Source organism: Pongo pygmaeus, chromosome 7 (genome assembly GCF_028885625.2).
Source record: "Pongo pygmaeus isolate AG05252 chromosome 7, NHGRI_mPonPyg2-v2.0_pri, whole genome shotgun sequence".
Lineage (NCBI taxonomy): Eukaryota > Metazoa > Chordata > Mammalia > Primates > Hominidae > Pongo > Pongo pygmaeus.
In genome coordinates this window covers 103,493,113-103,505,867 of record NC_072380.2, presented here as the reverse complement: position 1 = coordinate 103,505,867, position 12,755 = coordinate 103,493,113, and the positions used below count along the sequence as shown (strand labels likewise).

The window sequence follows — 12,755 nt, the reverse complement described above, 5'->3', positions numbered from 1 at the left end:
CTCATAAAAGTAGTGACAGGGAAAGCATTTAGTCAAGTTTTGGAACTCACTAATTCTATATTAGCTAAGCTTACATCACTTACATAAAACCACAGAACCCACAAGGGGTTTCCATTAGAAAAGCATTGGCTTGTGTCCCATTTTTTAAAAGGTCAGTGAATGTTGTTTTAAATGTATGGCTCCTAATAAACTGAGCCACTGAAGGCAGCATTGACAACCAAAGAAAATTATAGTATTTTAAAATCAAGGTCAAATTTTAGAGAGGCATTTAATGAGCTTCAAGTATAGGGTATACTTTTCCTTAACAATAAACAGAGAAAATAAACTATTCATATGGGAACAAGAATAAAGTGGATCTCTAATGCTGCTAATCAAAAGAGGCAGAACAACAATGGGGATGAGGCAGCCAACTGGAATTTCTCATGGCTATTTGAGCAACGTGGATAGTTCCAAGGAAATCACTAGATTGCAGAGATATTCAGGGATGTTCTTGACCACAGCTTTATGGACATTTCCCTGTGTATCACTTTTAAACTTTTAGGCTATTTTCTACCTTCTTGAAAAGAGTTTCAAAAGTTTTGATAGGAGTTTTGATACAAGGCAAACCACAATTTCACTTTCCCAAAGAGTTTCTTTCCCACAATTGTATTGCACTTTCTAGACCACTTAAGGACATTTTTGATCATGGACATGTTTAAATTTGAAATAGACATTCTCCAAGTGTTCAATCAATTTCACAGAAATATTTCTGTTAATGCAAAACTAAAAGGTCTCCCTAGGAATGCTTGTCTGTATGTGCACACATTTGTGTTACTACTCATATATGGAAATCATTCTATTGAAGGCAGATGAGTTCATTTGGAAATGAGAATCATCCAAAAATAAAATGGCTTTCTTCACTTGACTTTGTATTAAGCCCAAAAAATATTTATGTACTAACAAAAGATACCGGTAGTATTTGAATTAGACAAGTAACAGACAGAGAGTGACAGTAAACCAAGGTATGTACCATGCTAGATATCAGGCATGTGTCTGGAACCAAGGACACCATAGCAAGATATGCTTAGACTGGTGTGGATCAAAATCATTCATCATTGGCTATAAGAAGAGAAATCCTTTTAAATTAAAAATATCCAAGAAAAGAAGAGACATCAGGATAAGTAGTAGGCAACAAGTTAAGTGAAGTGTCTAAGAAAAAGGGAATTCAGTAATGAGAGGTCCTATTTCCAGAGGAATCTGGTCTGGCAAACAAACCAAATGAGCCACAAGGGAGAGGGAAAGGGTAAGACAGAAATAAACAGAAAACTAAAGGCAAGGAGCCAGGGAAAGGAGACCCCCTTCAGGGAGGTAGTTTATTGGTTCTGTTCTGTTGCCCAAGGAAGTTAAGCCTAAAGAATGTAAAGGAATCTGCAGAAGTAAATAACCTGGAACAGGGGCAAAGACAACATGGGGAGTAGGAAGCAGAGTGCACTGCTGAAACCAGCCACCCTTGTACACCCTTGGGTACAGATCAGTTGGTTACAGTAACAGTTACAAGTTAGAACCATTCAGGTGATCTCATGGCTTTGAAAGCCTTCAGAGACAACCCTAAATTTGGGGTGGATTGAGGGGCAGGTATCTCAGACCAAACCTTAAAATGACAAGAAAATAACATTCAATATCTGTAATGTGCCAAACACTAATAAGAATTTATATACATTATCTCATTTAATTATTCATTCATTCTATCATTACTGACCACGAACTGTTATGTGACACTTTCCTAACAATGTGATGATACAAGTGTTATCAATATCCCCAACTTAAAAAGGAAAAAAGTGAGACATAGAGTAATGGAGTTACCTGTCCAAGGTCACACAATGGGTACATTATTAAGCTAGGCAAATTTAATTTTTGTTTGGGAAAAATGGATTCAAATCTTCTCCTTACTATTCAAATGATTTGTATTTCTGGGAAAGTTGCTTCCATTTTTTTTCCTCGTGTGTTTCTCATACTGTAAACAAGAAAACTGCTTTCAGTATTCTCAAATTTTATTTATGATAACTCTAAAGAATTCTTGAAGGAAAAAAGGGGCATTGATGAAATGGAATAGGTGCTATAACTATGATTTCCCATAAATAGTCCAAGCATACTTTTTCTCATGACAACATTGCAGGAGGCTTTCCCGCTTTGTATTTTTTTTCTTATAAAAACAGTATGCGCCTACAAACCTTAGGGATATACAAATACTTAAGATTCTTAACTCTGACACAGAATGTGTTTATGGAAGCTACAGATTCACATGAATGTTAATATCATGAATTTGAAACTGAAAGAAAGCAGTGACTGTGGAAAATGTAGCATTGGGTATAATTTACATCTTTTTAAGCACATTTCTTAAGTGTCTACTCTTACCAAAGCACTTTCTCATAAGTTGTCACATTTATCTGTATCCTTGTAAATGTTTTAGCTACACTTGAGTTTCACTCCCAAACTACAACCACCCAATGCAAAGGGTGAACTTTAAAAAGACAAAACTCAGAAAGGAAAGTAACATGGTAAAGATTTGGCCTTCCCCAAATTTCTCCAAAATAAAATTTAGTGTTAAATTCACATGCTAAAAAATCTCTCCAATTTTAGATTGGCTGATGAATAAATGTTTAAGAAGTTTTGTCAGTGGCATATATGCACCGAGTACATCCACAGTGTGGCTAAAAAGAAGTAAGGCCAACCGAATTAAACAACATATAAAACTCAGCCTCCAACTATATAGGCATTCCTTGTGTTCACATACCAAAATCCTAGTTTCTGTGTGAAATATTTTTCAGAGTATACAAGAATTCTATTGTCCAAAGAATGTTCCTTGAGTATCATTTTAGTCAAGGACACAGTGAAATTCTCAGAACCCAAACTCCCAGTGAGCTCAAAGAAATGCCTTATTTGTATAGCATGACAGAGACTGCCCCAACCTAGGACAAAGAATGGATTCCTCAGAGGCAGGAGGAGTCCTGAGAGTGTAGCCAAAAGTCTTGAGTGCAAGTTCAAGCTCTACCACTGTTCCATCATTAAGGCCAATGGTTTTCCAAGTGTAGTTCCTGGACTTACAGCATCAGCATTACCCAAGAACATAACAGAAATGCAAACCCGTGGGATCCCCAACCTACCGACTCAGAAATCCTAGAAGGAGGGCCTAGCCTTCTGGGTTTTAAGAAGGCATCCAGGGGATTCTGATGCACATTCAAGTTTGAGGGTCGCTGCTGCAGACAAACTACTCTGGAGCCTCAATATCCTCAGCTCTAAACAGGAATAATGATACCAATTCTGTCTTCTTCAAGAAATTTTTCAATAACAAACAGATTTGATAACTTGCAAATTTTTAGATAATGGCAAAGTATTCATCCAGAAAGATAACTTTGAACTCTATTTGTGAATTTGAAAAGTAGTCATAATAGTACAGGTTGTTAGATTGCTAACGGAGGATTCTAACTAAGGGCTTATTTAAATGTGAAGTTTTCTATTTGGTCTGCAATGTTTTATATATGATATTTTGTTATGAACTTCACATCAAACACAAAACTCATGATGCTCCCTGGTGATGATCATTAAAACTTTTTCTCGCTTTTGTCAGGTCATCTTTTTCTTCAAATGATTGCAGTTTGAAAAATAACTGGGCTCCTGAGGGAAAGAGGAGCTAGAGAAAGAAGACCTGTGACTAAAAGATTAAAATAAAAACTGTTTCAAAGGAACTATAAAATTTCAATAATTTACTTTTTTTTCTGTTGAAAAGACTGAATCACAACTACTTCGTAGACTGAGTTTTCTGACCTAAAGAAAGATATTAGTAATCCTTTCTTCCCAGAAATCCCACGATGATAGCCTATCCAAAACCCTTCAGCAGCAAATAATAATGTTTTTTCTTTCCCCATCATCAAAAGTTATGAAGGCAACAGGTCACTTTCCCCTTATTATTTTGAACTCAACAATGAAATTACCACCTACCTGACTTGCATCTTTGTTCAAGCTAATTCATGCCAGTTTCCTTGATTTTTCTAATTTTAAATTTCTATCCGTCATTAAAAATCACATATTTATCTTGTTCTTATGATATCTCCAGGTTCTACTTCAATGTTTAGAGATTTCTTCAAACACAAATTCCAAAGTTTCTATACAGCAACATCCATATTTCTTCACTTGCTTCCCCAGATTAGAAGAGAGCTTGGCTACAGAGAAGGTACTCAGTAATTGTTTATGGAATTGGAAAGTCGTATAAACCTCATCAAGGATGTTTATATCAATTGCCCTTGCAGATGCTAAATAGAGTAATAAACTCAATGTTCTATCAAAGTATAATGGGTTAAATAGTGTCCTCCAAGATTCATATCCACCCTGAACCTCAGAATGTGACTTTATTTGGAAACAGAGTCTTTGCAGATGTAAGTAGTTAAAATGAGGTCATACTGGATTAGAGTGGGCCACAATCCAAGGACTGGTATCCTTCTAAGAAGAGAAAAAAAGACATGTCCTTTAAGCCCCAGTTTGTGATATTTTGCTATAGCAGCCTCAGGAAACTAATAAAACAAGCATCACTGTTTCCTGCACTAACTGAACAACCAACAGTGTTGCCATAGATTGTCCAGTGTCCACCAAAGGCCATACTTCAGATATGTTATTCTCTGAAAGACAGGTACAAATAAAAGACATTTTATTTCAGATCATCCTTGTTCTCAAAGGCTTGTTCATTCAAAATCCAATTCTAATTCCGGCAATAAATAAAAATGTCAGAAAAAGTGAACATATGATAAAGAAAAGGTAGAAGAACACCCAGTGATTAAAAATCACATATTGAAGAATATTCATTTAAGGAAAGTGCTTAATGTATAATGTTAAGTGAAAATGACAAAGCAAGACACGTATTTCTTTATGCAGTATACATTGAATTTTTTTAATGAGAATATAAAAATGAGATTCTTGAAGAAAACAATAAAGTGTAATCTCTGGAAAGTAAACTTAAAGACACCTTACATTTTACTCTTTCTATACTTATTTACTTATTTTCTACAATGAAAGAATTACCAGAAAAATTCTACTTACAAAAGGATAAATGAAGACAACATCTTAAATCTTAATACCCATTCATTCAAGAAGCAGAGGACACTTGCAAACTAATACAATAAATAATTTGGTATGTCTCAGACAGGAATTAGGTATCAAAAAATTGTATGTGAGAAAGCTGAGAATGTTCTAAAATTGTGCAATGATAGATAGATCAGATCAAAATAGCCCCCAGAGTTTTGCTTTCTCTCGTGATCTTTCTGCTATTGATATATTGATAACGCCTTATGAAGAATACTTGAATAGCACTTTTTTTTTTTTTTTTTTGAGACGGAGTTTCGCTTTTGTTGCCCAAGCTGGAGTGCAATGGCCCGATGATCTTGGCTCACCGCAACCTCTGCCTTCTGGGTTCAAGCAACTCTCTGGCCTCAGCCTCCCGAGTAACTGAGATTACAGGCATGCGCCACCACGCCCAGCTAATTTTGTATTTTTAGTAGAGACGGAGTTTCTCCATGTTGGTCAGGCTGGTTGCGAACTCCTGACCTGAGGTGATCTGCCCACCTCGGCTTCTCAAAGTGCTAGGATTACAGACGTAAGCCACCGCGCCCGGCCAGATGGCACTTTTTTAAAAAGAAAAATCATACTGGGAAATTAAATATAATAAAACCAATCCAGACATAGTATTGTGTGAAAAAAATGTTTTAACAGGTTTTTCTAAAAACACACATGAAGAGGTCCTGGAATGGAAACTTTCTTTTTTTTGAGACGGAGTCTCAGTCTGTCGCCCAGGCTGGAGTGCAGCGGTGCAATCTCGGCTCACTGCAAGCTCCGCCTCCCGGGTTCACACCATTCTCCTGCCTCAGCCTCCCGAGTAGCTGAGACTGCAGGCACCCGCCACCACGCCCTGCTAATTTTTTGTATTTTTAGTAGAGATGGGGTTTAACTGTGTTAGCCGGGATGGTCTCGATCTCCTGACCTCATGATCCACCCGCCTTGGCCTCCCAAAGTGCTGGGATTACAGGCGTGAGCCACTGCACCCGGCCGAAACTTTTATTTTTATTCCATACTTTTGTTTTGCTTGACATTTTAAGAAGCATGCAGAAGTTGTACAACTTACAAAATTTTTAAGTTTTAATTTAATTTTTTTAAGTTAAAATAAAGGAAAGGAAAAAAGAGGTAAGGAAAGAAACTAAAGTCTCTCTGTAGCAGATCTGACTACATGTTCATAAAAGAACCAAGATATTTCTTTTTTTTTTTTTTTTTTTAAGACAGTCTCACTGTGTTGCCCAGGCTGGAGTATGATCTCAGCTTACTGCAACCTCTACCTCCCAGGCTTGAGTGATACTTCACCTCAAGTAACTGGGACCACAGGGTGTGCCACTACACCCAGCTAATTTTTTTGGTGGTTTGTTTGTTTTGTAGAGATAGGGGTTTCACCATGTTGTCCAGGCTGATCTTGAACTCACGGAATCAAAAGCAATCCTCCCGCCACAGCCTCCCAAAATGCTAGGATTGCAGGCGTGAGCCACCATACCTGTCCATTTCTGAAACAATTAATTCACTATGTGGTCATGCCAGATTTTTTCTTAATAACTAAATAACACAGAAACTCTTCTGATCCAACACATATGAACAAATATTTATAATAGTCCCATTTCTTACTGTAAATTTCCATTTAATGTATATTCTTATACAAAAGTCCTGGTGAAAATACAGTTTCAAATGTTCAAATGCCATGTGAATTTCAAAAAAAAAAACACTGTTCTGAAAAAAATTGCGTTTTCTAAATTGCACACCAAATTTATTTAAATCATAAAATAGCAAAACACTCTTAAATAAATACCTATTTTAAAAAGTAGTTATAAGGCAGTAAAATAAACTACTCAAAGGCACTTATGCACAATGCAGTTTCAAATCTTTGAGTTAAGAGTACACTTAAAAGTAATGGGTACACAGAGCTTTATTTTGCTTTTCTCTCTGTTTTTATGTATGTTTGAATATTCTCATAGTTAAAAAAGGTTTTCAAAAATGTACTTCACAAGGTTAATGCTTCCTATCATCACCAGTAGAGAGTAGATGATTGCTATAATTATATATTACTTATTAGTATTTCATTATTGGTATATATTTTATACACAACATATAATAGTTTCCATTCCTGGAAACCAACTATGCACAAAATGCTTCATAATCACTATTTGACATAACAAGCTTATGAGGTTAGTGGTTTTAATATTGTCATTATATAGGTGAAGAAATAGCAACTCTGAGAAATGAAGCAACTTGTTTGAGATTATGAATTTAGAAAATAGGAAATTAATGCTTTAAACCCATGTGTATATGACTCCAAAGTCTATGTTATTCATTTCTACACTACTGTGTTTCACAAAAAGCATGGCTTAATTGTTTTGAATGTTCTCTACCATTACTTTGAAACTTATTCTCTTTCACTGATAATCATTGTGTGACCTAGAGTCGGTCATTTCTCCTCTAGGTCCACCAGTTGTGCCATATTTTTAATGTGGGAAACTTTGATTTTGAATCAGTTGAACCAAAATAATTTGAAATGGTTGGACCAAAGCTCAGATGAGTTTGCAGATCATCTTATGTTAGAGTGTCTATAGAAATTCCTGAAATAGGTACTACACAGATGAAACCAACTCAGACCTGTCAAAATTACTCCAAATTATTGGGACCTAAGTAATTATGTTTTATCAAAATTGTTAAGTACAGAATCACTTCATAGAAGAAACAGTCAATTAACAGACTACGCAGGTGAAAGGTGAATAATAAATGAAGTTTAAGAACGTCAGTTAGATTTATTCATTTAACAAATACTTATTGAGTTAAAATTCAAGACACTGCAAGTATAGAGGAAAAAAAGAGTATTCTTTCTCTGGAAGCTTACCATCCAAAAGCGAGAAAGACTTGAAATGAATTACTCCATTATGTTGCTTAAGCATACAATAGAAATACCATAGAAAAAGTGGCACCAGAAGATACCATAGAAGTAGCAGTGGCACCAGGGGTACCATAGAAGTGGCACCAGAAGGCATCACAGGACATAGAGAGTTAAATTAAGACACAGAGGGTAAATAAAACCATGTTGCATTTTCAAGGTCAATATTAACAATACCCAATTTTTACAACATTCAAATCTACACATTTTTGGAAACACTGTGGTGATTCCTTAAAAAATTAAACATGGAATTACCATATGATTCAACAGTTTCATCTAAGTATATTCCCAGAGGAACTGAACGCAGACAAAGAACAAATATTTGTATACCCATGCTCATTGCAGCAATAGCCAAAATGAGAAAACAGCCCAAGGTCCCACAGGTGGGCAGATACCTGTGGATAGACAAAATGTGGTATATACATACAACTGAATATTATTCAGCCTTAAAAAAGAAAGAAACTCTGACACATTGTATAAGATAAATTAATGTTAGTCATATTTTACTAAGTGAAATAAGTCAGTGGTAAAAGGACAAATATCTGGTTCCACTTATCTGGTACCTAGAGTACCTAGAGTAGTCAAATTCAGAGACATATAGTAGATTTGTGGTTGCCACGGATGGGGGAAAGATCTTATTTCAAAGTATTTATAGGAACTTCTAAAATAGGTGTACAAAGGGAATGGGGAGTTAGAGTTGAATGGATACAGAGTTGCAGCTGGAGAAGATGAACAGGTTCTAGAGATGGATGATGCTGATGGTTGTGCAACAATGTGAAAGTACTAAGTACCGTGGACTATACAAGTAGAAATGATTAAAATGGTAAATTTTATGTTGTGTATATTTTGCCACAATTTAAAAACTGTATACTTTTTTCTAAAACATAGACTTTACACTCCTTTTTTTATATTTGAATTACCTTCAGTATAAAATATTGCTCTAGGAGGTAAAAAAAAGACTGAAACCTCAATTTAGAGTGGATAAATCAGGAAAAATAATTAATGGGTCAACAACTATTCATTGAATACCTTCTGGATAGATGGACTTCTCATTATTACCATGAATGTTTAAGCATGTTCAATTGGATATAAAAATGCAATAGGAAAAACTGACATTTCCTTCTCAAAAGTTAGGAGTTGCCAAGACAAATGGTTTCTCCATATTTGAAATAAAATGAGGTCAAAATTCATTTTCAAATGAGAAAAAAGTGCATTTTTCATTGTTTATGGCCTAAAGATGACTAACAAAAGTGTCACCTTTGGATTAATTACAAGGGATAAAAATTTATGCTCCAGAAAGTAACATTTTCAAAAAGCCAGAGGTGACCAAAAGCAGTGTGTAATAACCAAAAAATTTAATCATAGCTGATATATTAAAATATTTATGATAGCAATCAGAGTTCACTTAGTTCAAACAAGTTCAGCAACAGAACACAAAGAAAGAAACAGGAGAGAACAGGTTTTGAAATTCTAAAAGCAAATCTTTGAGTCATTTGTATAATTTAAGGTTCCAATTACTACAGGTTTTACTGTCTGCCCATATTTTTTCTATTCCCAATAGCATAAACAAAATTATTTTTCAATTATAATGGAAGTTGACTCTACTTACTCCTGATGGAAATATCTGAATAATATTTCCAGCTATGTCTAGGATTCTCAGTTTTTTAAGATCACAAAGTTCCTGTGTCAGAAAACAGAAGAGAGAGATTTTTTAAATCTAATATTTAAAATCATAAGGAAAATCATAAATTTTTTTAAAGCTCCAACATGATGAAGGTGGCCATCTTTTCTAATCACTGTACTGACCAATTCTTCAGCACATCTTCCCGAGCAGACCCCCATATCCTGGTCTGTCAGCTATCTTTGAATTCTTCATTTCCTCTGACCACTCCAGGGCAACATAACATGGCCACTGTGAGTTACACTACATCTAGATTCAAATCTCACCTCTGGCAGGTACTATAACTATGGGCAAATTTCTTAATTGCTTTGTACTTCAATTTCTTCATTTGTAAAATGAAAATGCTAATAGAAGCCCTTAAGTCATATGGTTGTTGAATGGATTACTTAAGTTACTGAAAGAGCTAACAGCTAGAGGCTGTCTGCAATCCCCATTCTCTACAGCTAGGCAGCAAATCCTTGAAGCGAGTCCTCTTCTTAAGTCCTACATAGTCTTCTATTGCCATGATACTCTCCTTTGTATTGCTTTATCTGCAGAGATTTTCAGACTCCAATGTGTTCCTTCAGTATCTCATGTTATGATATAAGGGCTTCCCACCCCACTTGAAAACACTTCATAGTATTACTTCCGTTGCTGTCGACTCTTCCATTTTCATTTGTTTGTTTTTGCTGCCATGACTGCCACTATTATTGCTGTTGATATTTGTTGCTGTCTTTTTCTAATCTTTGCATGTGTATACCTCTCACAAGTATTCAATGAAGGTTTAAAAACTCACAAATAGGCAAGGACAAAGTTGTGCTATGAGAATGAGAAGTGTTATGAAGGGTTAAGGAAACAGTGATATACGGAAAATTTGGTATTAGGAGGTCAGGAAAGGCTTCCTGGAAAAAGTGAAGTTTAAGCTGAGATTCTTTGAGTTATTTGGAACAAATGATGTTCCATTAAGAGCAAACAGTTGTTTGGGATAGAACTATAAGAAGTCTAGTGTGATGGTTAATTTTAGGTGTCAACTTGACTGGATTAAGGAATACCTAGAATGCTGGTAAAGCTTTATTTTGGGTGTGTCTGTGTGAGGTTGTTTCTGGAGGAGATGGGTGTGTGAGTCAGTAGAAGGGGTGGGAAAGATATGTGTTCAGTGTTGCTGGGCACCATCCTATTAGTTAGTGACTTGGATGAAAAAAAAATGTAATTTCCTCTCTCTCCTGGAGCTAGGACACTTCTTCTTCTGCCCTTGGACCTCAGAACGCTGGGCTCTCCAGCCTTTAGACTCTAAGATTTACACCAGTACCCCTCCCCTCCAGCCACCACCACAACCTCCCAGTAATCAGGCCTTTGACCTCCAACTGAGAATTACACCGTTTGCTTCCCTGGTTCTGAGGCTTTCAGAGTTGGACTCAGCCACACTACTAGCACTCCAGGGTCTTCAGCTTGCAGATAGCCTGCTGTAGGACTTCTCAGTCTCCATAATTATGTGTGCCAATTCCCCTAATAAATCTCCTGTTAGCTATCCTGTTATCTATCTATCTATCTATCTATCTATATAAATATGTTACTAGTTCACTAGTTGTGACCTTCCAGAAAGGCACACAGCCAACCCACAATTCAAGTAGTTGAATACCATCAACTACTTGCTATCCTCCTGCCCTGTCACTTCCTGCTAGTGCCTCTCATCTGCCATATCCAAGAGGAAACCAGAGGACAAAGGAGTTCACTGCTGCCCACACAGGTCAGTCTCCCAAGCAGAAGGCAGGACAGAGAATGAATATGAAGGAAAAAAGGAGGAGAGCCAGTACATATTCCAAAGCCAAAATGAACTTGTTTTTTGTTCTGTATACATCGTTACCAGATAAAATATATAATGCTCACTTAAATTGAAATATCAAGGCTGGGCGTGGTGGCTCACGCCTATAATCCCAGCACTCTGAGAGGCCCAGGTGGGCAGATCATGAGGTCAGGAGTTTGAGACCAGCCTGACCAACATGGTGAAGCCCCGTCTCTATTAAATTATAAAAATCAGCCGGGCGTGGTAGTGTCTGCCTGTAATCCCAGCTACTCAGGAGGCTGAGGCAGGAGAATCACCTGAACTCGGGATGTGGAGGTTGCAGTGAGCCAAGATCGTGCCACTGCACTCCAGCCTAGGCAACGGAGAGAGACTCTGTCTCAAAAAGAAGAAAGAAAGAAAGAAATACCAAACAATAAATAGGTTTTTTAGTCTATTCCATGCAATATTTGCAACATACTTATAGTAAAAAATTTAATCATTGCTTATCTGGAATTCAAATTTCAGTGAGCATTCTATATTTGTATTTACTAAATCTGGCAGCCCTAGCTATGTGGGATAATTCAAATTATAGCCTTCTTCTGTCATAGGGATTTGGGAACTGACTACATTTAATCTGAGAGAAAGCAAGTGGTGGCTTATACTCAGATACCCAAATCTAATCTATAACCACCTCCCATCATGTTGAGTTCTTCTCCAACAGCAAAATACTGTGGTTCCATGTTTTGCTCACCTCCGGCAAAACTCCAATGTTGTTTCTGGCTAGCAAAAGCTTCTGAAGCTTCTTCAAGAATTTAATCTCTTTAGGTATGCATATCAGCTGATTGTAGTTAACTTGAAGTTCAACAAGATTCTCAAGAAAACAAAGTTCTCTAGGAATGCTGGCTAGTTGGTTATAATTTATACTCATATAAGTAAGACTTTTTAATCTAAAAAAAAAAACACCAAAGTACATCAATGAAACTCACAAGAATAACAGAGTCCACTATATAGGCCCAACTTAGCAGAAGCCATGTGTCAATTTATTTTTTGTAGCTCTTCTGAGCTTACTTCAGTCAAGTGTTTACAACTATTGTGAATCATAAGTATAAAAAGTTTTTGCTGAAATTTAATTTTTAAAGATCTTTTGTAATCAGATGGCTTATGTTAAAAGTATGTTAGGTAATCAAAACCTAGATTTAAGAAAAAGAAAATTCTATTTCCTTTCTTTATACATATACATTGGCCATACCCAAGAGAAAGCTAGAGGACAAGGAGAACACGGACATACCTATGTATACAGATCAATACATGTACAGGCATAA

At 36.2% G+C, this 12,755-nt stretch overlaps 1 protein-coding gene across 3 annotated transcripts in view; it reads right to left on the bottom strand.

The window, feature by feature from the left end:
- Nucleotides 1–12,755, bottom strand: part of LRRC69 (leucine rich repeat containing 69) — a 109,248-nt gene that overhangs the window by 65,964 nt on the left and 30,529 nt on the right. For 2 of the 3 annotated variants that reach the window (XM_054499129.2, XM_054499130.2), the window contains 2 exons: nt 12,185–12,380; nt 9,600–9,671 (listed from right to left, as the gene is read on the bottom strand). The exons of the other annotated variant lie outside the window; for it this stretch is intronic. In XM_054499129.2, coding sequence (XP_054355104.1) covers nt 9,600–9,671; nt 12,185–12,380 — 268 coding nt within the window. The remainder of the gene's footprint in view (nt 1–9,599; nt 9,672–12,184; nt 12,381–12,755) is intronic. 3 annotated transcript variants of the gene reach the window in all.